We start from the raw sequence: 26,613 nt of genomic DNA, 5'->3' as shown, positions 1-26,613 counted from the left end.
TTATTTTCAAACATTCTTATATCAGGCTTTCAAAACTTTAAATGAAAATACAATGAATGTATAAGATTGAAATGATAAGAAACACCTTTCTTATTTCAGTGAAGTTGGTTTGCTTAAGACAAATATTTCTTCATTCATTCAGCTATTCATTTATTTAACCAATAATATTTATTGAGCACCTGCTATATGCTGAGTACCATTCTGGGTGCTGGGGGATATAGCCCTGAACAAAAGACACAATGTCTCTGATCTCATAGAAAGTACATTCTATTAGGGGGAGTTAGACAAAAAACCAAATAACTACATGAACATATAAAGGTATTAATTGATCGATTTTTGTTTCTCTTTTTTTTGTATGCTATGGTACGGGTCACATTTCATTTTTTTTCCATGTGACTATCCTGTTATTGTAGCACCACTTGTTGAAAACAAACAAACAAACAAATATTTTTTGGGGGGGGGGCTGGAAGAAGGGCATGGGCTGGAAATCGAACCCAGGTCTCCTACATGGCAAGTGAGAATTCTACCACTGAACTAACTTTGCACCTCCTGTTTCTCTTTTAAGACAGAATTTTATGTCTGGGAAAGGGTGTTAGTATGTATGCCTTAAGAAGTTGTGCCTGGGCAGAGAAACTTACGTGTTATGTGTTCTATATTTTCTGCTTTGTGGATGTAAAACAGTATACTTTCCTTGAAGAGAGATTGGGACATTTGCCTACAGGTTACCAAATTTAAATAAGTCAACTACAATGAAAAATAGTTTTTATTCAGGTAGAGAGCTCTAAAACAGGTAGTCAGGGGAGTTTAATTGTTCCTACTTTATATTCTGCCAACAAAAACAGGACCAATCTATGGTTATGACCAACCCAACTAATGTGACAAACTCTGATCTTTGGAAATCAAAGGTAACACTGCCTTGAAGTAGGTTTTGCAGACATAAAAAAAATGTGGTTCTTAAAACTTCTCCTAAGTAATATAACCTCTAGGTCTATTACTGAATTTCTTATTCACTAATCCAAGAATGAGTCTAGTAACTTACCCAAAATTTGAATATTTCACAAGCTATGAAGCACTTTATTTTTATTTATTTATTTATTTTGTCTATTTGGCTTTTTTTTTCCACTTTGTTTTTTGAATGGATTCTCTTCTATCTCCATATTATATTAGCCAATATAACCTCTTGCCTGGATTCCTGAAATAAGTCTCCCTGCCAGTAGTCTTTCCTCCTCTAATTCACTCTTCATAACAGTATAACAGAGATCTTCTGTAAACAAATCTGGTCAAGTCACTACATGTGCCAGTTTGAAAGGATTATATATATCCTAGAAAAGCCATGTTTTAAGCCTGATCCATCTTGTGGAGGCAGCTGAGAGAGAAACCCTGAACTTCATTGGCCTTTCTTAAGTGAAGGTATTTTGTATTTGGAAAGAAACATGTCTTTTTGGAGTCCAAAGGGTGGAATGTGCCAGTTTGAATCTGTGGTATACCCGAGAAAAGCCTCGTCTTTTAATCCTCATTCAATATTGCTGGGTGGGAGCTTTTTGATTATCCATGGAGATATGACCCATCCAATTGTGGGTGGTAACTTCTGATTAGATGGTTTCTATGGAGATGTGTCTCCACCCATTCAAGGTAGGGTTGCTTATTGGTTCCTTTAAAAGGGAACCATTTTGGAAAAAGCTTTCGAGTTCATGTTGCCAGAGACATTTGGAGATGAAGAAGGAAAATGCCCACAGGGTAGCTTCATGCAACCCGAGTGAAAGCTAGCAGACACCGCCATGTTTGCCATGTGCCTCTCCAGTTGAAAGAGAAACTCTGAATGCCATCAGCCTTCTTGAACTCAGGTATCTTTCCATGGATGCCTTAGACTGGACATTTCTATAGTCTTGTTTTAATTTGGACATTTTCACAAGTTTTAGAACTGTAAACTTGCAACTTAATAAATTCCCCTTTTTAAAAGCCGTTCCATTTCTGGTATATCGCATTCTGGCAGCTTTCAAACTAGAACACTACATAATATTTTAAAAACTTCCGGGTTTGCAGAAAAAAAAAGTCCATTTAAAATAGTACTTAATATTCTTTTTTTCTATTTTCTAGCCTCTTTTAATAATTATTGTTCTCACAACTCAACCGTCTTCCTCTCTAGCCCCACTTTTTTCTCTCAGTCTCTTTTCACATTTCAGCAAAACCATCTTGCCTCCAGGCCTTTGATTAATAGAATTCTTGCTATATTTGGGTTTAAACTATTACCATACTATTTGTCACATCTATTTTTGTTTCCTTTTTACATTCTTTCAGACTTTCTTTTGGATTAATCAAATATATTGTGTTATTTTATTTTCTGTCCCCTCTATTAACTTGCTAGTGACACATTCTTATATTATTTTAATGGATATTCTATGGATTACAATGCACATCCTTGATTTGCTATAGTCTGCCATAATTTGGCATTTTTATCACTTCCTAGATAATGCAAGAACTTTAGAATATTCCAACTTCATTTACTTCCCTCCCACTTTTTGTACTGTATAATGCTGTGTGTATTATATATGTATATGTGTGTGTTTTAGATGTACCTCAAAATAAACTACATATATTACATATATTTTCTACACATACTATATAAAACATATATATAAACATATATATTCTTCATATATTTTAAGTGTAAAAACATAGTTTATACAATCAACTCATTTACATTTACCCACATATTAACCCATTCTTTTATACTTTATTTCCGTCTGTATTTCTATGTTTTTATAATCCTTCTACCTGAAAAACTCCCTCTAGTGTAGGTCTGCTAGTTTTTGTTTTAGCTGAAAATGTGTTAATTTCACTTTCTTTTTTTAGGGGGTGGAGGGGATACATGGTCTGGGAATTGAAGCCGGGTCTCCTGGATGGCAGGTGAGCATTCATTCTACCACTGAACCACCTGTGCACCCCAAACTTTCATTTTTGAAGGATATTTATGCTGGATATACATTCTACATTGGTAGTTATTTTCTTTCAGCATTTTACAAATGCCATTCCATTGTTTTCTTAATTCCATGATTTCTGTTGAAATTATTTCTTAATAGTCTTATTGTTGGTCCCTTGAAGGTAATGTGTCATTCTTGGAAAATTATCTCTTTTCCTTGACTTTCAGCAGTTTCACTATGATTGCCTAGGCATGATTTGTTTGTTTCTTACTAGAGATTAGCAGAACTTAAATCTATGGTTTGATGTCTTTTTTTTCATTGTGAAAAATAACATATATACAAAAAAGTAATAAATTTCAAAGCACAACACAACAATTAGTTGTAGACCAGATTTTAGAGTTTGGTATGGGTTACAATTCCACAATTTTAGGTTTTTACTTCTAGCTGCTTTAAGATACTGGAGACTAAAAGAAATATCAATATCATAATTCAGCAATCATACTCATTTGTTAAACCCTACCTTCTCTGAATAACTCCACCTTCCCCTTTGATCTTTCTATTCTTTAGGGATATAGGGCTGTGTCCATTCTAGCTTTTTCATGTTGGAAGGGGTTGTCGATAATATGGGCTAGGGAGATGGAACTAGCTGATGTTCTGGAGAGGCTGGCCCCTCTGCCTTACAGGACTTATCTGGTCCAGGGACCCATCTGGAAGTTGTAGGTTTCTGAAAAGTTACCATAGTGCATGGCACCTTTGTAGAATCTTAAATAACACCCTAGGTGTTCTTTAGGATAGGCAGGAATGGTTTTGGTTGGTTTGATGTCTTTTATCTGTTTTGGGAAACTCTCTGACAATATCTCTTAAATATTGCTTCTAATCTTTCTCTCCTCTCCTTCTGGGACTCCAGTGACATACATTAGACCTATCACCATATACTGCATATCTTCTGTGCTCTTTTCCATATTTTCTATCCTTTTTCTAAAAGTTCTACATGAATTTTCTGGGAATAGATTTTAGTTTCCTAATAAAAGTCTTCATTCTGTAAATTATTTTTCTTAAATCTATTAAATACAGTTACTTAAAGCCCATGTCTCACAATATAAATATCAGGATTATTTTTAGGACTGTTTTATCATGTCAATTTTTCCCCTTCTTAATTTTTAGTCATTTTGTCCTATCTCTGATGTACCTGATCATCTTAAAAATTGAAGCACAAACAATATTATAGAAAACTGAAGAGGTTCTAGATGATATATTTAGAAAGGATTTAATTTCTTCTGGCAGTTAGTTAAGGTAAACGCAGAATATTTTGATCTAATCAGGAATAAGATAATTAGAGGCTAGATTTTAGTCTTGGTGGAGGCTGGTCTATTTTCAATTTGTCCTTATTCCTAGAGTACAGCCTTTCAGGGGTTTAAACAGAAAGACTGAGATGTTTGCTAGGGCTTTTTCTCCACGATAGGCCCTGAACTCCTAAGACTGCTGAAAATTCTGCTTATTTTCTCAGCCTATAGCTGCTCTTCTATGCTTGGCTTCTTGGCCATTGTACCATCATACGCTCCACTCACCCACCCACCCACCTTCCCTACCCTCCTCCAGATTAGGAATCAGTAAATGCCTTGAGGTAAAATATGGTGGAGAATTCCAGACTTACTTCTCTGTGGTTCACTCTTCTCAGGGATTTAGGTGACTTGAGCCCTTACTGTCTTGGTTTTTCTCTTCAAACACCTGCTTTCTTGGGTTTTTTTTTGTCTTCTTTTAAAACATTTTAAATTTTATATAGTATTTACTATTTTTCTTGGTGGGAAGGGTGGTCCAAAGAAGCTACTCCTTTACAGCAGAAGCAGAAACCTCCAGACTTTTCTCATGTTCTCCTATAACACTATGTGCTTCCAACAACACACACTTAGGTTATACTGAATTGCTTGATAACTGATGTGTAGTCCTTATTCGACTATAATCTTTGAGAGAACAGGAACACTGCTTTTTCCTTATTGTTAATTAACAGTGAATCCCAAGTCAACAGCACATGCCTTTCATTTATTCATTTGTTAGTTCAAAGATATTTTTGAGTGCCTACTATGTACTAGGAATTGCACATGTGCTGGGGATTCAATGGTGAACAAAACAGACATGGTCCCTGACTAAAAGATCTCTGTTATATTCTACTGGAGGAGACAGGTTAAAATCAGTAAACAAACAAAATCATTACAAATTGTGGTATATGCTCTGAAGGAAATAAGTTGGTACTGGGATAGAGAATAATGGCAGGAGAATAAGGAAAAGCCATCTGAAAAGAGGTGGTGATATATTAGCCAAGCACTGAAGGATAAGAAGAATTCAGCCATATGTAGTATGGAAAGAAAATTCTTGACATGTATATATATATATATATATACACACACACACACACACCCAGAAGTTTCTGAAGCAGTGAAGAGGGTGTATAGGACTGAAAAGGCAATGAAAAATAGTGACTGAATGGGAGAAGTACACCAGATGAGGTTGGAGAGATAGGCAGAGGCTTTGAAGGTTTTAATAAAGAGTTTGGAAAGTAGGTGCTTATTACATATTTGATAAATGGATGAAAGTATTTGATTTTTCTTGAAAAAAAAATTCCCTGTTGTTAAAAATGCCCCATTTCATTCTTTGCCAACAGCTTTTTATCTAGTGGGATATCCTTGTGATAGAGGGAAAGCTTGTATCAGACATACAAGCTGAGAATTATCATTGTTCTTAAGTTTTTGTCTACCTAGGGATCTTTGATATTCTGAAATCCAAAGACAAAGAGGAAGAAGAAAAGTGAAAGGATAAATGAGCAAGGCCTTTCATTCAGTTCAGGTAAGGACAAACACCAGTGTCAAAACAAACTGTAAAGACTGAAACGGGCAAAAAAGATTACTGATTGTCCAGTGTAGCAGAACTTCCTGGGTTATTTGTGCCTTTCATTGTCTTTAAGGTATTCTGAAACAACATAAATTGTAGAAAACTGATAGTAATGCACGTGACTTTTATTCAAAGAAATTCAAATGAATCCTGTTCAATGCAGATATAATTATTTGGTTATTAAAAAACTCTGTGGATGGATAGACCAATTTTGCATCTAATAGCAATTTATTTCAGCATTCTTGATTTCCCATGTGTGTGTGCTCTCTGATTCTTCTTTGAATTGATTGTAATATTTTACCTATTCCCTCATTAATTAATCAGTTAATTAACCTGATGTGTACACTTTATATAATTATGACACCAATGACTTTATCTTAAAATCACTATACTTTAACAGTTCTGGAGGATCCAATGAGATGCCCAATTGATTTATCTGACAGAGCTGGTTAAACTTCATTGTCAGAGAAGTTCATCTTAGGGGTGGCTTAAACTTGGACATATCTTTCTTTAATTCTTGGAGTAAATGCCAAAGCAGTAAATAAGATTTTAATTTTGTTGATTTTCTGCTTCTTTATTTTCCTCCCTCTACTGATTGTGGTTCTCTTTTTGTTTTTGCACACACAGCTAATAAGTTATTCTCTTTCGGTGGTAGCAATGATGAGGCACTTGGTTTTATGGTCCAAACATTAGGTGAAATCTATATATGGATGATAGAAATCTATTCTCTGTTGCATGAGAAAATCTGTTTTGTTAGTCTTTTTTGTTTGTCTAATTGTCCATTTTGAACTCAATCAATTTTCCTTCTCTGGGAAGGAAAATAGCTCTTTATTTGTGGATTGATTAGTTTTTGTGCTTTTGTATTTACTCCTGACCTGTGACTGAAGCTGTAGAACTAACGCTAAAAGTTCTTTTATGTGCTTGTGTCTATACTTCAGAAAGGCTTTTACCTAGTTTTTATATTTGAAATATTTTCCTATTTCTGGAGGTTATTAATAAATTAGACTGTATTGTCTCAAATTAAAGGCACTGTTCTGATTGGCTTAGAGAGATAAGTTCTATATAAGATATATATATATATTATATATATAATAATATAAGGTATTATATAAATAGAATATCAAAAATTGCCAGATAATATGGACATTTAATTTATAATATTTAAAATATGCTACACTAAAAAAATTTCTTCTCACAGAAGCTACTAACAGAAACATTTTCAGAATCCAAGTTCACATAGTTAAGGTAAATCTTTGGCAAATGAGACTAGCTTAATAATTTTGGTCATTAAAAAACTCCAGCTATGTTCTTTCTCTTCTTTATCAATGTTAAGTATAATAAAAGTAATCATTTTATTTCACTTGGGTTTGTTTTTCCTTAACTTATCTAGGTTTACTGATCAAATAAGCTAAAACTATTCCTACATAATGTTTATGATTGTGAAGAATGTAAAATTGTGCTCAATGAAATCAAATCATTATTCTGAGAAACTTAATTTCAACAGTAATAATGTTTTGTAATATACAAACATGAAAATAATTTTCAAGTTCTTTATGTAACTTAAATCTTGAACTGATATTAAATTGAGTTAATTAATGAAAAATCATCAGATAGATGATTTTTAAGATAGATAGAAGATGTGAACATTGGTTGCTAAACATATTTTGAACTAATATACTTTTGTTTTTAAGTTAACATATTTTGCTTCTTATCTTTTATATGCTACAGAGAGGCTATATATGTTTGGGCCGTTTTAATGAACTTGTTTATCCATCTTTTTTACATTAAGAAGGTGCAAAAGGAATGGCTGTGGCTGTAAAAAGTTGTATTCTATGTGTTTCAGAGCATTCTTAGTCTGTTAAAATCCTTATACGTTGGCTCTAGGTTTCTCTGTGAAACAGAAAGTAGTTATTTTCTTAAACATTATAGTTAATATGGGGGCTTGCAATTATACTAAGAGAAACAATGACAGAGAAATACAGCTGTCTGCTTTCTTCATTTTTCAAGGACAAGGAATAATTTTTTTCTTAAAGTACAGTTCTCAAACTTTTTGGTCTCAGGATGCCTTTACAGGATCTTCTTTTTTTTTTTCCACATGCTGCATGGTGGGGGTCAGATTTTTTTTGCCATGTGAGTATCTCCTTATAGCAGTACATTTGTTGAATTTTGTTTGTTTGGGAAGGTATGGGCCTGGAATTGAACCGGGGTCTCCTGCATGGCAGGTAAGAATTATACCACTGAACTACCCTGCACCTCCCCTTTACAGAATCTTAAATGAAAATTTATTGAGGATCCCTAACAGCTTTTATTTGTGTGTTATATCTATTAATATTTACTATAATAGAAATTAGAACTAAAAAATTAAAAAAAATTATATGTTGGCTCATTTAAAAATAATGATGAGTTAGTATAGGTAACTTATTTTTCATGTTTTTAAAAAAATAATCTTGAAAAAGCTCCTTAATGTCTGGCTTAATAGACATCTGCTGGGTTCTCAGATCTGTTCCTTCATTTAATCTGTTGAGATATCACTTGTGTAGCTGTTGGAAAAACTCCATGGTACTCTCATGAAAGAAATTATTATGAAAATATGTTCTGGTTTGAAAAGATGTATGTGCCCTAGAAAAGCCATGTTTTAATCAAAATCCCATTTCATAAAGGCAGAATAATCCCTATTCAATACTGTATGTTTGAAACTGTAATCAGATCATCTCCCTGGAGATGTGATTTAATCAAGAGTGGTTGTTAAGATGGATTAGGTGACGACATGTCTCCACCCATTTGGGTGGGTCTTGATAAGTTTCTGGAATCCTATAAAAGAGGAAACATTTTGGAGAATGAGAGATTCAGAGAGAGCAGAGCAGAATGACATAGCCACAAGAAGCAGAGTCTACAAGCCAGCGACCTTTGGAAATGAAGAAGGAAAATGCATCCCAGGGAGTTTCATGCAGGAATGCATGAAACAGGAAGCCAGGAGAAGAAGCTAGCAGATGATGCTGTGTTCACCATGGGTCCTTCCAGATGAGAGAGGAACCCTGACTGTGTTCACCATGTGCCTTTCCAGATGAGAGAGAAACTCTGACTGTGTTTACCATGTGCCCTTCCACTTGAGAGAGAAACCCTGAACTTCATTGGCCTTCTTGAACCAAGGTATCTTTCCCTGGATGCCTTAAATTGGACATGTCTATAGACTTGCTTTAATTGGGACATTTTCTCAGCCTTAGAACTGTAAACTAGCAACTTATTAAATGCCCTTTTCTAAAAGCCATTCAGTTTCTGGTATATTGCATTCTGGCAGCTAGCAAACTAGAACAAAATAGTTTTGACTTTGCAGGCCCACTTAAAAGTGTCTCAGACTCCTACAGGTTGCTGGACCACTCTTTTGTCCTAAAGTAAAATGACCATTTGTTCCAGGATGTAAAACAGCATGAAATGAAGCTGTGAAATATGTTAAAATTTGACTAACTCCACTCAGTTTAGGGCTTATTTCCTTGGGTTACTGATTAATATCTTCACTACAATATGAATGGTTCTTTTTTACTTTTTGTGTACTTTGCCTTTTTTGTGCTTTATGGTGACTTATTTTATCTTTGATTATTTACAGAAATTAAAAAAGCAAAGAACAAAAGCTCTCCATTATGAATGAGCCAAGGGTTTTTCTAGTATTGTTATATTTTATGTTTATTTTCAGATATTTTATCATCACTTTGAAAAATTAGATAACCAAGTATTGTTTTTCAGGTACCCGAAATCCTTTCTTAGATGCCTAATTATTTTTTTCTTTTCTTTTTTTTTTCTTTGCATGGGCAGACACCGGGAATCAAACCTGGGTCTCCGGTACAGCAGGTGAGACTCTGCCACTGAGTCACTGTTGCCCGTCCCCCAATTATTTTTTGACAACTCTTTTGCTTTTGCCTTCTAAAGATGAGATCCTAAATTTATAAAACAAATTTTTTATATTAATAGTATACTGTGATGTACCTAAAGTTTTTTTCTTACTTTTTAAAAATTGTATAATATAACATATATACAATGCAAAGAAAGAAAAAAGCAATAGTTTTCAAAGCACTCTTTAACAAGTAGTTATAGGACAGATCCCAGAGTTTGTCATGGGCTACCATACCATCATCTCAGATTTTTCCTTCTAGCTGTGCCAGAACATTGGAGGCTAGTGGAATGAATATTTTTTTTGTCATCACAATCGACTTTTTAAAATTTTTTTTGTGAAAAAATAACATATATTCAAAAAAGCAATCAATTTCAAAGCACAGCACAACAATTAGTTGTAGAACAGATTTCAGAGTTTGGTCTGGGTTACAATTCTACAATTTTAGGTTTTTCTTCTAGCTGCTGGAGACACTGGAGACTAAAAGAAATATTATAAAGATTCAACAACCATACTCCTTCGTTAAACTGTACCATTTCTTTATAACTCCACCATCACCTTTGATCTTTCTCCCATTCTGCAGAGGTATTTGGGCTATGCCCATTCTAAATTTTTCACATTGGAAAGGGCTAAAAAATGTTTTTTTAGAATATCTTTTATATCTAAAATTATCTTTGATGTTTCCTAGAGGGTCCCTAGAAAGTCACAAAGATTTGTTCTTTCATCATACAAAAAGAGATGCTAGAAATAATTAGGTTTGATGTTTTACTTTTGTAAGAGTTTCATGGGAGGGGTTGGCATATCAGAAAAGATGCTGAATGTTCCTTGGGTTAGATTTGTAGAGGTAAAATGTTATTAATTGATATAAATATTTCATAAATTATATGCTTTTTGGGATGTCCCTGGAGATTTGACTATGTTCTTGCTGTCTATATAAGTTTTTACTCTCAGCACTGGTCAAAACTTTATGAAATACTTATATACTGTAATCTAATAGAGAATTTTACATATTTTCTGTTCTGATATTATTACAGTTACAATAATAAATTAAGTACAGTCATTAAATATTTGTAATCTACAGAAAGTTTCTGTTTTACTTTGATGCTTGCCTGAAGGCTCTGCCATAAGCTACAGTCAAAAGTTTTATGTGTACAACAAAGAAAGATTCAGAGCACCACTGAAAAGGATCACGGAAGGTATGATAAACTATTGACACTTTGAGGAATAGCCTCTTGGACACAGGCTTTTTAAGGAGATGTAGCTTAGACTACTGTCATATTATACCAGTCGAATGAGTTAGGATTTCCAGTACTCTATTTAGTCTGGGGGCAAATGGTTTCATGAAAGCAGATTGTTAGCCCGAGATTTAGTAGAACAAGAATTACATAGGGCTGAATGACTTGATAAGGAATATTTTATTGTGGTTATTTGTTTGGAATATTGTTGATTAATAGAGCAATGTTTTATTTGTTGCATGGCTTTAGATTTGCAAAGCAAACTCATCAGAGCTTATAAGGCTAATTAACAGTCTTCTTGCTAAATAATCAGACCAAGTCTTTTTTTGTGTGTGTGTGATCAATAATAATCTTGGTAATTATTCTGATCACATGAGGTAGCAGTGGGGAGACACTGTCAGAAAGAAATGAAAGACTTTGAAAAGGGAGAAAAAGATTACTGGGTGTCCAATCTAGTGCATCTTCTGGGTTATCTGTACCTTTCATTGTCTTTGAGCTATTTTACAATCCTGTAGGTTGTAGGAAACTTAATAGTAATGAATATGGTTCTTTAGTGTTTTTTGGGGGAAAGAAAATACTGTTTAACTGCAACTTTCAGTGTTTTGTAAAAATGAAAACTCTGAAGAGCATGTGGAGCAGGGTGAGCTGGAGGTGGGGAGGGATCTTGAAGGGAATAACGGTGGAAAAGTTATTCCTTAAGCTGGGAAAGAGGATAGAGAGGCCCATGGATTCCACAAGTTGTAGGGACCCCTTCTTCTAATCTGCTTAGCAGGCAATATGTTGGGGAGGTGGCCAGAAGGCATGGCTGTGAAATAAACACAAGGAGGCTGGCTGATAGGCCCTGAGGCTCTCAGCCTCCTCATGATTTCAGTGTTAGCTGGCATGGCCCAAAGGAAAAAAGATATGAGATATAAGGGTACTACAAGGATACTCCAGAAGTATCCAGTGTGGACTAGTGACCAGATCAGTTTCCCTGATGCTTTGGTACCAGTTACAGCCCTTTCAGTTTTGGCATAATTCTTGGAGGCAGTCATCCCCAGGAATGGTTTGAATGAAATTTCCTGCCAGTCCAGTAGCACAGATGCTTAGAGTAGGATTTATATTGAATTGAATGAACACAATTTCTTGCTTACCTGTGATTCTGCACTTAACATTTATGCCTGTTACATAATGCTTCTGGATCTTTCCTTGACCTCTCTGTCTCTTCAATGACTTGTTTTCTGGCTCAGCCCCTGAGTTGAAGTAGACATTCTATCTTTTATGCCTTTCTTTCTCCTACTGAGGTACACTGAAATTCTTTCTGGATTAGATCTTGCATGTTTGCAGGAGTCTGCTGCATTTTGCTTTATTTCTTTCTTCCTGGTCCCTTTCCATCTCATGACTACTCAAGGAGGTAGGAAGGACAATCATGAGAATCATTAGCTCCTAGGGGATATATTTGGGATGCCTAGTTCCTATAATCTCTTTCCCAGAAAATTAAAGGCTTAGTGTAAGTACCTAAAAGTAAAATAAATAAAACCAATATTCTTTACTACTGGCTCTGTTTATTTGTGAGAAAATCTCTAGGATAACTGACATCATTTTTAGCACTAATATAGGAGGTTAAGTTTGAAAAGTGTTCTGTCCTTACCAAAGCTGAGCCGCTACTGCCAATCTGTGTATACCGTAAGCTTGCTGTCTCTCTAGACTACTGGAATAAACAATCTTTAAGTCTGCCAAATAGGTATTGTTCCACAATTAAGCTCATTAGGAACCACGATAAATTATATATGAAACACTCCCTGGAAAATACAAATTAAACACTTCATATTCCTGATTTCAGTGTTCGCTCTTGTGATATTAAGAGCAATACAGTCAGTTTGATGGTAATAAGAACAGATAAGTTATAAATTCGAATTGTTCTACTACACTACAGCACAGAACTCAGCCTGTTGTGCTTTTGATTTCAGGAGAGGTCTGCAACAATCTGCTTCACCTGGGCCCAAACGACTTCTTGGAGGCTTTGAGGGAAGACTAACCTAGCAATCTGTCTGCTAGATGGATGATACCTATCCACACTTCCACACCATCATGACTCCTGGGATGCTTTCAGATAGTTGACTTGGACTGAGATTCCCTCTTTTTCCTCTAGTTTTTAGCAGCTGAGGTGCTACTTTCAAACACTCTAAAATTTAAGTTTGTGAATGGAAGGCAGGTAATCTCTGTTCAGATTACTGAATTATGACATTTGCACTCAGAGCCAAATAAAATCCACTCTCCAAAGAGTCAGGCTATAAATTTAGGCAGTTTTACAGTTAGAGAGGACAGGGACCAAGAACAACCATACTTATAAAATGTGGCATAAAATATATCAATCTTTTGGAAAATATGAATTTTAGTATAAACTGCTATTATGATAATATTGTTAAAAATTTTCACTTTACTCATTAATGTGAGATAAAAGAAAACATGGAAAGGGATAAAAGGTTGGTGAAACATTTTGTAGATCTGAAATACTTTTGAGCCAAAATATAATAAGATTGGTTATAGTAGGAAAGCATATTTTGCTTTTATAACTTATTATTCAATGGACACAATAGTCATCATGAACCAACACATTTTATTAAGATATATAAACTTAATGATACTGAGATATTCAAAATGGAATTTTTATAGTACTAAGCATATACCATATGCAAGTACGCTTAGTTCTACAAGATCCTATATATATGTGTATGCATATTTTATTTTCATTAACTTTTTTTTGTCAAGAGTGCAAAGGGAATGCCTAATTTGTTTCTTCCCTCGGGGGAAGGGGAGCTAAAGGTTCTTGGTAGATTAGGAATATGTGGTAGGAGAGCTGGTTTGCTTTGAGAAGTCATGTTAAAATTTAAGACGAAGGAGTGGGCCTTGGTGGCTCAGCAGGCAGAGCTCTTCCCTGCCATGCCGGAGACCCAGGTTTGATCCTGGTGCCTGCCCATGTGAAAAAAAAATAAATTTAAGGAGAAGGAAGGATCTTGGAGCTTTCCCTTGGGGGTAAATTCCATGTATAGGGGAAGTCCTAATGTAATACCAAGTAGTCAGTCTTCAGAATAACATCAAAATTATTCGGTAGGTTGTAGAATTCTTCATGTTATTCCTAGGTAAGTCCCTGACCTACTTATGCTGCATTCCTTTCTTTTAGAGTGCCCAGTAATTTCTTAAGCCCCATTGATTTTCAGCTTTGTGGGGGCCTGGTCATGGACAGACGTTTACCAGACCACAGGTAATTAATCATATGCAAGGACGTTACAGTGGACTAAATTTTCATGGGTCCTATTTTTTCATACCTTTTCCCCCATCGACACACCCCCTGATGTGATGATGACATCAGCACGACTGATACCCTCATTCAAGGCATTGAGTAAGTCATCTGGGCTGGAAAAAATAAAGATAAATAAATTAACACATAAGAAAAAGATTTTAGATATAGTGCCATTTTAAACTAAACCATTCTATTCACTGAGTAAGCATTAACATGATTGCAGCACTATATTCTGTATGAAGTGGGACTCAAAAGGGTCCTTGTCCATAGGAGCATAACTCTTATTGTGGAGAAAGAACCTTGTAAGTCCTAAAATAGTGGCTACTGATGCTTTCACAGGGCTTTTTGCTCTAGCAGGGCAGTATAAGACAACCATCCTGGTTTGCCTAGGAATGTCCTGATTTTAGGACTGAAATTCCCATGTCCAGGGAAATCCTGGGTAAACCATGAGTCTTGGTGTGCTGGTTGGAAAGTTTTATGTACCCTAGAAAAGTCATGTTTTAATTGTGATTCAATCTTGTGGGGGCAGCTGTTTCTTTTAATTCTAATGCAGTACTGCAGGACAGAAACTTCTGATTAGGTTATCCCCATGGAGATAGAACACAAGCAATTGTGGGTGTAACCTTTTTTGATTAGAGGGAGACATGACCCCACTCATTCCAGAAGGGTCTTGATTAGTTTACTGGAATCCTTTAAAAGAGGAAACATTTTGGAGAAAGCCTCAGAGCCAACAGAAATTTCACAGCAGAGACATGGATGTTGGGAGACGCTTAGCGCCCAGCAGATGTTGCCATGAGATGGTGAGCAAGCCAGAACCTCAAGAGAGCCAAGAGAAGCCAAGAAATGAAAGCCAGCCCCGAAGAAGCAAAGTGAGGAGGCCCCACAGGAACAGAGGCTGAAAGCAACAAAGTCCAGGAGCAAGGGACCAGCAGATGCCAGCCACATGACTACCAAGCTGACAGAGGCATTCCTGATCCTTTGGCCTTCTTTGAACTAAGGTATCTTTCCTGGGATGCCTTAGTTTGGACATTTTTATAGGCTTAGAACTGTAAACTTGTAACTTATTAAATTCCCTTTATAAAAGCTGTTCCAATTCTGGTATACTGCATTCAAACGAATATACTTCATCACCGTAAATATTGGAGAAATCACAATTGACAGATGGACGGGAACAGGAAAAGGCTTGCAAGCAAGGGAATCTGGACTAGCAAAGGCTTGGAACAGTGATTTAAGCCCATGGTGACCCTAGATTAGTGTGGAAAATGGCCTGTCTAGGGTGAAGGACTTGACTGTGAAAGAGTAGTAATAGGTCCTTGACAGTGAAAAATAGGTAAAATCAGACACGATTTTGGAGCGCTCTCAAGCTCAAGAATTTGGACTTACTAGGAAATAGAGAAGGGAAGAGTCCCTAGAAATATGAAGAGCCATTAAGTGCTAATGTGGAAAAGAAAAGATAGAGAAAGAAAGGACAAGGAGAACAGAGACTCCATGAAAACATTATGAGAGGGTAAAGGCATAGGATGAATATTAGAGATTGAAATGAGGCAGATTTTTGACAGTCAAAAGAAATGCCAAATGTATGAGGCCCCATGATTGTACAAAACAAAGGCTCAGAAGAAGAAATAGAGCAAAAGCAAGAGTTTTATCCTTTGATTTTAGAAGGGTTCCAAAGGCTTAACATGAGATTAATCAAGTGGGAAAAAGCAAAATGTCAGGGATTGGGGCTTATGGAGGGACAGAATGACAGAGGGTGGCTGAAAGGGATTGCCTAATTAGTATTTAAGCCCATGCAAATCTACTGGGCAATATGCACTGTTTTTGCATCTCCCTTCAACTGATAGAGTATCACCCTCATTTTCTGAGAATTTCCTACCCTATATGAAGCTTCTTTTTATATTATCTGACTCTTCCTTTCCCTTCTCCCCCAGGACAACTAACATGGGCACATAAAAGGGAAAAATTCTGGTTTCTGATTTCCTGTTCCTGATTTTAGTCCTTAGGTTTCTTAGGCGGCTCTTAGGTTCCAAAAGATAACTCTGCATCGCTAATCATCCCCCCCCGCCCCCGCCACCAAATCACTCCTTTACTTAAGCTAGCTTCAGTAGGTTTTTGTTAACTTGAAACCAGATTCTCTCTCAATGAAACAAAATATGTTCTCCCAAATCTCTGATGATAGTGAAGTTTATTCATGTCCCTTTACCTTAATGCACTACTTGATGAGAGAGGAAGAAATAAAGGTAGAGATTCTAGATGGAATGATCTGTAACTAGCATATCATTTTACTTTTTACCCAGGTGATAGAGGTGAGGAGAGGAATTTAAGATCCACCTCAGGCAGTACCTTCACAGGCTCTACAGAAGATAAGTTAGTTGGGAAGCAGCATATATAGAGATTAAGAATGTGAACTCTGGAGTCAGACTACCTGAGTTTAAATTCTGTTTCCACTACTAGCTAGGTATATAACTTTGGGCAAATTCCTTAACTTCTCTTTGCCTCAGTTTTCCATCTATAAAGTAGAGATCATAGGGCTGTTATGATTAATTAATGGATTAAATTATATAAGACATAAAACATTTGGAACAATACCTGTACAAACCCAGTTTTCAAGAAATGTTAGTTGCTGTTGTTGTTAATTTATTATTGCTGTTATATTGACAGAAATTTATCATAGAAATATGCCTAGTAACCTGGCAACCTTCAAGTTTAGCATGCTTGGAAGCTTTTATTCAGGAGAACACCCATTTGACTAACACAAAAGAAAATCACAGATCAGGACTCAGATACATTCACAGAGCTACATATGAAAAGCCCAAATGGTTCAGTAGCAAGGTAGGCTTGGTTCCAGCCTGAATATTTTCATTAGCTATTAGGTTCTCTTCCTGGATCTTGGTAGAATTCTCCTTCTCAAGCACTGGGTTCCCCATGAGTGTGGTGGAGAGGGCAGGAGAGCGAGGAGCTACCAGACAGGAGGAACAAAAGTAAGTTTGAAAAATGTCTCACTTGAGGTTCAGGCTACCAACCCAGGGGATCCTTTAAAGTCATTGAGTTAATTATTTATGCAACCAAAAAAAATACCCAGGCATTCAATAAAGGCAGGATCTATGTGTAAAACATAAAAAACAAAAAAAACCTTGACATATATTTTGAGGTTAAATTGGCTGCAAACATCTAAGAATTATATTAAAAAATTGGATATAAAGTATTAGAAAGTAAATTATTTTGCTGTGTGGAATACTGCAAGATATGGATATGATTGGGTTCCTGATACCACATGCCCAGAACAGTCAGCCCCCTGCTTTGCTGAATCATATTATCATTAGGTTGAGCCAAATGGCTGACCTTTGGACTAAGTGGGAAAAATATCACATACACACCATGTGGAATGTGGTTCAGGTGAATAGATAATGCATATTAACAACAAAATACAATTTTCTGTGAGTTCAAGGAGACATTCGCTAGTTTTATCAACTTAAAACACGCGATTTATGGACTCTACAGGATTATCCTAAAGTCACTGGAAGCAAACCAACAATGGCATGCATATTGTCATAGTACAGTCTTTGTAGATGGATAAAGATCCTGGGACAGGCTAGTCGATGATTGCAAATAAACAAAATTTTCAGTGATTTTTTTTCATATTCATTGTTTTGATATTACCTGGGAAAGATTTTTTTTTTCCTATTTTGCAAAACTGCACATTATCCAATTTTCAGAAATAAATTAAAAGAGATTTTGTTCTAAATCCTTACTCCAACTTACATGTTTCAAAGAACTCACTTAATGCTACTTTCTACCCTGTGGCTAGCGGATTCACAAAATCACTGAATTTCAAAGTTGGAAAGGCCTTTGGAGGGCATCTTGTCTGATATCATAGCTGGGCCCATTATTTGGGTCCCTCCTTTCTCCTTTTCCCTTTTCCGCTTTCTCTGACTCTTTTTTTCTGTTGTATACTTCCAGTGTCTAGGATATGGCCAGCGATTATGGCTTATTAGTGGGAGATGTATCAATGTGTCAATAATCAGAGGATCTATAACTTAATTTATGTTGCATGCTATAATTTGATTAATGACCTCTATCATAAATTGATGAGGGAGACTGTATATGTGTTGTTTTGCTCATTTTACAGAAAAGGAAAGTGATATTCAGAGAGACAAAGTAACACAGTGAAAGTTAGAGCAGTTAATGGTAGAGCCAGAGGTTCTCTCTGGCTTTTCAGTGTTTCCACCCTATTGTCTAATTTTGGGGGGCATATGACATGTCATACAAGGGAAATTCTCATGAGAATTGACCCTTATGCAAAAGCATCAAAAATAGAGGAGGCTAAGGCAGCAGGTAGGAGTCTGTCTGAGATGACTGGCAGATTACAAGTATGAATATGCTAGTTTAGTTCTAGAGAATGAAATGAACATAATGCTGAATCATATATTCTGATTGAAACTAATTTAAGATTTTGATTAAACACAACTTTAGGGCTTGTTCTTAAGTTATAAAGTTTGCTGCCTTTTTATGACTCATATCATAAAAAAAAACAATTTCTAACATAAGATAATAGTCTAAAAAATACCCATAAATCCATCTCAGATTTGACAAATGCCAATATTTTCCTATATTTACTTCAGGCTCCCCTGTCTCCCATCTTTTTAGTTTTAAGAAACAGAACCTGAGTTTGTTTTCTAACTCTAAGAGATTACTCTGAATAATCATAGGGGAAAGGATTATAATCATAGATATGATGGTAGAAAGAAAACAAGTCATGATTTCTCAGTTTCGTTAAATAATGAGAGCAAGGTTTATTAATTTTCTCAAGGATAGGAGAGTAAAACTGTAAAACAATATTACCTTATATTTAAGATTTTATTTCCTACATATAGGATCATTTGATATTTAAGAGTTAAATCTTAACTATATATTAGATCAGTTGACATTTAAGGAATATGATCAATGACAATATATACATGTTTTAAAAGAACGATACTCTTTCACACTCATGTATGGATTTCACAACTCTGAGGTAGGCAAGGCAAGAGAGGAAATAGAGGTTCATAGAGGTAGTGACAAGTTCAAGGTCATTCTGTGCTCTTTCTAATATTTTTCTAAGCTACAGTAAATTCTCATGAACAAGGCTTTGCTATACATAGTATACCTTCTGAAAAAGCTATTTATCATTTATTTCTCTAAACACATAAATCTTGTTTGTGTATGCCAAATACTGATGATGGTTAGAAAAAACCCTTGTATTTATTCTTATTTTTCCTCACCATTTCCACTAGAGGGGTTGTTGGATTAGATTATATATTTTCTGGGTATATATCAGTAGCTTCTCTTTTATCAAAGAGCCACAGATCTTAAAGGGATAATTTGATGTCATTTAATTCTTCCTTCATTAAAAGCTGTGGTTTTAATGAACTGTATTTGGACTGTAATTAACCATTGATACTACCATCAACCTTGATTTACTAACACTTTCTATTCATTTTCACTTGAATAAGTACCTGTGCACTATTCTCTTAGAAGAGCATTATTATAGGAAAGCATTCTACAAGAGAGTTGATTTAGTACTAGATGCCAGTAAGGTAATTACTAGATGACAGAAGATAGAGCCATTAATTCAAAGCCTGAATGTCACAAGGTCCAGAATCCAGTTTTGTCTCTACTGCTAACTATTTAGTTGATCCTAGCATTTTTCTGGGTTTCATTTTCCTTATTTGTTAAATTAGAGTATTTGGACTGGGTCTTTTCTATCTCTAGCATTAACTGATTCTAAGTACTTGAGGCTAGTTGGGATCTAGTTCAAGCCTGAAGGTGTCATTTTAAGTTGACCCAGAAGTTTACTTTAAAAAATACTAAGAGTACCCTATTTTTAAAAGCCAGAAGGCCTTTTACAAACCTTTACAACTAAAACAGTCCAAGTAGTACAGAGGTTTTAATTTTTGGTATTTCAATAGAGGTCTGGCATTTGTCACTGGTGTTTTGCCAGTTCTGGAGTTGAGACTTCTGTGCCTTTAATCACTTGGGATAATTTTTCCTGGTACAGCTGCATTGCCATCAGGTCCCAGGGACTCTAGTAACTTCTTGATACCTGAGGTTGAATAGAAATCTCAGTAGATTAAGGAAAAATGCCAGCAACTTAAGGAGCTAGCAACTAGAGAATGGAATAAGAAGTACAATATTCAGGACAGCTCCTAGTGAAATAGAACTGCTGGAAGAAATAGTTAATTTTAACAACAACAACAACAAACAAAGCACTAGTGGAGATTCAATTATAACATTAAGAGGATATTCTGTGACAAAAACCATGATTTTCAAATTTTAAAATTCTGTGTGAAAGTGAGAACTGTCACTGTTGAAAACTCAGACAGTGGCCTGCAAGCTCAAGTGGTAAAAATATCTTAAAATATGGTACAAAAACATGCAGATTGAAGTCACGCAGGTGCTATGAGCTATGTTCAAAAGCAAACCATGAACACTACCATAGCAACAGCAGAGGTAAATAATGGGATGAGGGACAAGAGTTAAGAGGAAGTTTAGATTCCCTATTTGGCAAGGGTGTGCTTATTGGTTTTCCTTCTCGTGGGAACAGTGAAATTATCTAAAATAGAGAATGTTGATTGATTGTGGACTTTGGGCCCTCTACATGATGTCTAATCAATGCAGGTGACTGAAGGATGCACTGATGGAGAAGCAGATTGGCTAACGATGGTGTATACTTATGAATGAAGGTTGTGCTGCTACAAAAAGGTACAAAGTTGTAAGGCATGCAACGATGTGAATGAACATGTGGGACACTTGCTGAGACAAAATAAGCCAGAAACAAAAGAACAAAAAAGTATGGTCACCTTTAGAAAATGCTTATAAGAAAACAGGGGCCTAGATTGTAAGCTTTTAGAGCAGACACATTAATTCCAGAGTGGTGATTATTATTTCTGGGTTTTGAGACACTGTTTTATATATATAAACAGATAAGAACAAAGAGATAAGAACAAAGCTGAACAAGGTTGGGGTTAAAGTAATTCAGAACATGGGGTAAAGAAGACAGTGTCTATATTTTAGATCCACACTCTTTGAGACCAATAGAAGAAAGGTTTATTTGGTCTGGAACTGAAATTTTCTGTAGTGCATAATCTAATCCAACCTATCTGTATAGTTCATTTGAACAATTGAAACACAGGGAGCACAGAATAAGAAAGAGGTCCTTTAGTCCTGTATAGATTATTGTAATGCCTGGATACATTCTATAGTATATTAAGCAGATAATCAAAAAGTATTGGCCAAGTCCCTTGAGGGATGGGAGAAAGAATATGGAACTATTAAACCTTACCATCAGGGAATCCCTTGATACTCTGTCAAACTTTAGGGACACCCAAATCCACCGGCCATGTCCTCGGTCATGAGGCTTACTCTTGTGAAGCTTATGTAGGTAGCGGAAAAGCTTAAACTACATATAGGCATGCCTAGGAGTTGCTTTAGGAGGACCTCTTTTGTTGCTCAGATGTGGCCTCAATCTCTCTAAGTCCAACTCTGCAAGTGAAATCATTGTCCTCCCCCCAACATGGGACATGACATCCAGGAGTGAAAGTCTCCCTGGAGATGTGGGAGATGACTCCCAGGGATGAATCCAGACCTGGCACCATGGGATCAACAATTCGATCCTGACCAAAAGGGGGAAAGGAAATGTAGCTAATAAAGTATCAGTGGCAGAGAGTTCAAATAGAGTCGAGAGGCTACTCTGGAGGTTGCTCTTATGCAAGCTTCAGTAAGACCTTGCTACCTATCTGCCAACCCCAACCAGGAACATTCCAGCCAATCCTAAAGAACACCTAGGGCGATATATATGATTCCACAAGGGTTCCATGAAAAATAGAGTAACTTTTCAGAAACCTACAACCTCCAGATGGGTCCCGGGTCCAGATAAGTCCTTAAACCTAGTCCAGCCTCTCCAGAACATCAGATAGTTCCAGCTCCCTACCCCATATTAGTGACAGACCCTTCCAACATGAAAAATTTAGAATTGCCATAGCCCAAACACCCCTAAAGAGATGGACAGAAAGATTAAAGGTGATGGTGGAGTTATACAGAGAAGATAGGATTTAACAAATGAATATGAATACTGAATCATTAAATTGACCTCTTTTAGTCTCCAGTATTTTAGAGCAGCTAGAAGTAAAAACCTAAAATTGTGAAATTGTAACCCATGTCAAACTCTGAAATATGTTCTACAACTAATTGTGGTGCTGTGCTTGGAAATTTATAGCTTTTTTGTATATATGTTATTTCTCATAAAGAAGAAAAAAAGTTGATTGTGATGCAAAAAAAATTTTTAAGCCCTCTAGCCTCCTATATTCTGGAGCTGTTAGAAGGAAAAATATGAGAGGATCATATGGTAGAGCACGACAAACTTGGGGATCTGTCCTGTAACTACTTGTTGAAGAGTGCTTTGAAAACTATTGCTTTTTTTTTTATTTCTTTGCTTTGTATATATGTTATACTATACAATAAAAAAAGTTAAAAAATGTATATATATACAATAAAAAGTAAAAGGTGGAGTTCCAAACCAAAAAAAAAAAAAAAAAAAGTCATGCAGGAAATAATAAGAAACTTAGAGGACAGAGCAAGAGACTGAAATCCTACTAGTATGAATTCTATAAGGAGTAAAAGGAACAGATAGAGTGAAAAAATAGAGGAAAATTACATTTATTTGAAATGATAAACTTGGAGATTGAAAAGGTTTACTGAGTTCTAGGCAAGATTGGTTAAATAAAATATAAGTAAGCATGTCCTGGTAAAGTTTTGCAATTTCAAGAACAAAGAGAAAATCTTACAAGATCGGGTTACTAGCAAAGGAAAAAGAACATTGGATTTGGACTTCTCACCTACAATATTAGAAACTAGAAAACAGTAGATTAATGTCAACACATCATTGAGGAGAAATGGCCTACAACTCCTAAATACTATACCCATTCAGATATCATTCACCTCTCAGCATGGAAGAATGATGCTTCTGAAAATGCAAAGATTCAGATAATGTCACAAACAAGTAAATATTTATTTATAGAAATATACTGCTAAATCTTAATGGATAATAACTGATCAAACTGGGAAATTATAATATATGAAATAAGTACCTGTTCTTGAAGTAGTAGAGACATATTGCAAAAGAAGCTTAAAAATGGTCTAGAATCAGAAGCACAATATTAGCAATACCCAAAGGCTGAATGGGTGGGAGGAGAGGGGAGAATAAAAGTATTCTAAAGGTCTCATCTTATTAGTGTAAGGTAATAATGGACAAATAGGAATGCTTTTTTGGAGAGATATAGCTAGTATCTTCTTTTTATTTAATAGCAGAGAAATGGATAGTTGATTATGAGAATAAGAAATTGGAAGGAAAGCATGAGGGGAATGATAAAGCATAGTATAGCTTCCAAAATAATAAAGGAAAAAGGGAAAAACAGTACCTTTCAAGTAAGAGTAATAGGGAAAAGGAGAAGGAAGAAATAATAAGTCGTATAAATAGTAAATGTAAATTAAGATGAAAGAGAAAAAATCAAGGGAAACATTTAGTCATGTTAAGTGTGAATAGTTGAATTTCCCTATTAATTGTGACATACAAGATTCAGCTAGAAAACAAATCTCATTTGAACGTTATTTATGAAAGACACATTTAAATGAAAGACTGGAAATAAAGGGCAGGGCAAAAAGACCCTAGAAAGAAAAAAAACAGGGCCGTGCACCTGTGGCTCAGGCAGAATTCTTGCCTGCCATGGGAGACCTGGGTATGATTCCCGGTGCCTGCCCATGAACAATAATAACAAAAAAGACCCCAGGCATTCTGACTGATCAAGGTGACAGGGTAAGACACTCCAGGGTACTGTTCTCCCAAAGAATCTCTCTCAGAGCTCTGGAAAACAGGTAAAGGATTGCAGTAACTGAGTGAGCTGAATTAAGAAAAAGAGAGTTTAAGAACAGTGGGAAAACTTTGTATGCTCCTTGGCTTGGTGCGGAGGCAGCCTGTACTCTCAGTGCAGGTCTCTGGTCCCAGTTCTGGAGGAAGCAGAGTAATCCCCTATGTTCATGGTAACCCCTATGCATGTATGTCTGTGCCAGTCTATCTGTTGGCATCCTGAAGGAATGAATTAGGAAACTTGTCTCTGATTCACCTCCTAGAACTTACTCTGTATGCAGAAGCAGCTTACAGCTAAATTACTTTAAGAAACAGATCAAATCACAGTTGTCCTGGGGTAAGGTATTACCAGCTTTAAGATATACAATAGGGTGAACCATTTCACAGGGACAAGGCAAGATAGATGGATTCTTGTAAACAGGAGGATTCCTAAGGCCATGTGTGCATGTAAAGAACAAGACATATGCTCAGAAAAACTGGAAAGGACCCTACACTTTTCTTCTTTTTTTTTTTTTTTAACATGGGTAGGCTCCGGAAATTGAACCTGGGTCTCCAGCATGGCAGGCGAGAACTCTGCCTGCTGAGTCACCGTGGACCGCCCAACCCTGCACTTTTGTTTCAGGCTATTCTTTAGATTCACTGGTGGGGAGGGTTAAGCTTTTAAGGAGAGAACTTGCCGACACAGAGCCAATCTACAAAGACTGTAAAAGGTGATTTTTATATTTGTTTGTTTGTTTTTGCTTAAGTGCCTGGCATTCAGGAAATATCTGATGTGTTCAAATTTAAGGGACAGACTTTCAGAGACTAAATTTAAGTTAACACAATAAAATATTAAAATGTACAGTATACAATAAAAAATTATGAGGCAGGAGGAGTTGTAATAGAGAAGACAGGATTTAACAAATGAATCTAACTATTTGATACTTGATACAATATCAATGATATTGATATTTCTTTTTAGTCTCTAGTGCCTTAGAGCAGTTAGAAGCAAATACCTGAAATTGTGGAGTTGTAACCTATACCATATATGTGTTCTATACTTGTTAAAATGTACTTTGAAATTTACCATTTTTTGTATGTGTTATATTTCACAATAAAAATGTTAAACAACAAGATTATGAGGCATACAAAGAAACAGTAAATCATGGTCCATCCAAAAGAAAGAGGCAGTGATAGCCCATCCAACCGAACAAGACAAAACACTAGAAAGCATCAACCCAAATTATCAAACTTTAGACATATTAAAGACTTTAAAAAAGTGCTGTTAAATATGCTCAGTGAGCTACAGGAAAACACTGAAGGATATCAGGAGAATTATATGTGAACTAATGAGAATTTTGATAAAGGGATTATAAAAAGGAACCAAACAGAAATAATGGGAGTTGAAGACCACAATAACTGAAATATAAAACTTCCCAAAGGGTTCAACAGTATATTGGAGTTAGCAGAAGAATCAGTGAAAATTTATGGTAAGATAATTGTTATTATTCAGGTAGAGAAACAGAAAGACAAAAGAATGAAGACAAGTAAATGAAGTCTAAGAAACCTATGAGACGTCATTAACCATACTGATAAATGCATTATGGGAAGCCCAGAAGGTGAAGAAAGAGAGAAAGGGGCAAAAGGACTACTCAAAGAAATAATAGCTTAAAATATCCCCAACTTAATAAAAAATATGAATATATATTTCTAAGAAGCTCAACAAACCCCAGACAGGATAAACTTGAAGAGAGCCAGGCCCAGACACATTACAGTCAAATTATCAAATGATGAAGATAAGAGAGAAGCCCGTAAGCAGCAAGAGAAACAATGTGTCATGTACAAGGGAGCCTCAATAAGATTAAGTGCTGATTTCTCCTCTGAAATTACAGAAGCAAGAAGGCAGTGGGATGAAATACCTAAAATTCTGATAGAATTGCCAACCAAGAATTCTATATCCAATGAAACTGTCTTTCAAAAGTGAGGAAACGTTAAGCATTCTCAGAAAAACAAAAGCTGAGGGAGTTCATCATCACGAGCCCTACCCTACAAGCAATGCTAAAGGGAGTTTGTCAGACTGAAAGGAAGGATATTTAACAGTAGAGAAAAGTGGCAAAAAAAAAAATAAATAAAGATTTCTGGTAAAGGTATCTACATGGGTAATTGTGCCAGTTTGAAAGGATTTATGCACCCTAGAAAAGCCATGTTTTAATTCTAATTAATCTTGTGGGAGCAACTGTTTCTTTTAACCCCTATTCAGTACTAATACTAGAAACTTGATTATCTTATCTCCACGGAGATGTGACTAGCCCAATTGTGGGTGTTAACTTTTAAACAGAGGGAGATGCAACTCCACCCATTTCTTGTGGGTCTTGATTAGTTTACTGGAATCCTTTAGAAGAGGAAGCATTTTGGAGAGAGTCCTTTTTGAGAATGGCGAGAACCAGAGCCCATACAACCAGAGACCTTTAGAGATGAAGAAGGAATATGCCCCCAGGAGAACTTCAGGAAGTAAGAAGCTTAGA

General features: G+C 35.8%; 1 protein-coding gene and 1 long non-coding RNA gene across 27 annotated transcripts in view; one reads left to right on the top strand and one right to left on the bottom strand.

Moving 5' to 3' along the window:
* Nucleotides 1–13,310, top strand: part of LOC143651888 (uncharacterized) — a 39,974-nt gene extending 26,664 nt beyond the window's left edge. The window contains exons 2-6 of one of the 2 annotated variants that reach the window (XR_013160311.1): nucleotides 2,854–2,907; nucleotides 5,663–5,762; nucleotides 9,618–9,653; nucleotides 10,809–10,889; nucleotides 12,878–13,310. This is a non-coding gene — a long non-coding RNA (uncharacterized LOC143651888). The remainder of the gene's footprint in view (nucleotides 1–2,853; nucleotides 2,908–5,662; nucleotides 5,763–9,617; nucleotides 9,654–10,808; nucleotides 10,890–12,877) is intronic. The other variant, XR_013160312.1, reaches the window with a different exon arrangement.
* GPHN (gephyrin) overlaps nucleotides 1–26,613 on the bottom strand; it is a 750,954-nt gene that overhangs the window by 18,790 nt on the left and 705,551 nt on the right. For all 25 annotated transcript variants that reach the window (XM_077122754.1, XM_077122739.1, XM_077122741.1 and 22 more), the window contains one exon: nucleotides 14,237–14,324. In XM_077122754.1, coding sequence (XP_076978869.1) covers nucleotides 14,237–14,324 — 88 coding nt within the window. The remainder of the gene's footprint in view (nucleotides 1–14,236; nucleotides 14,325–26,613) is intronic.

This window comes from Tamandua tetradactyla, chromosome 12 (assembly GCF_023851605.1).
Source record: "Tamandua tetradactyla isolate mTamTet1 chromosome 12, mTamTet1.pri, whole genome shotgun sequence".
Lineage (NCBI taxonomy): Eukaryota > Metazoa > Chordata > Mammalia > Pilosa > Myrmecophagidae > Tamandua > Tamandua tetradactyla.
This window is presented reverse-complemented; position numbering and strand designations above follow the sequence as displayed.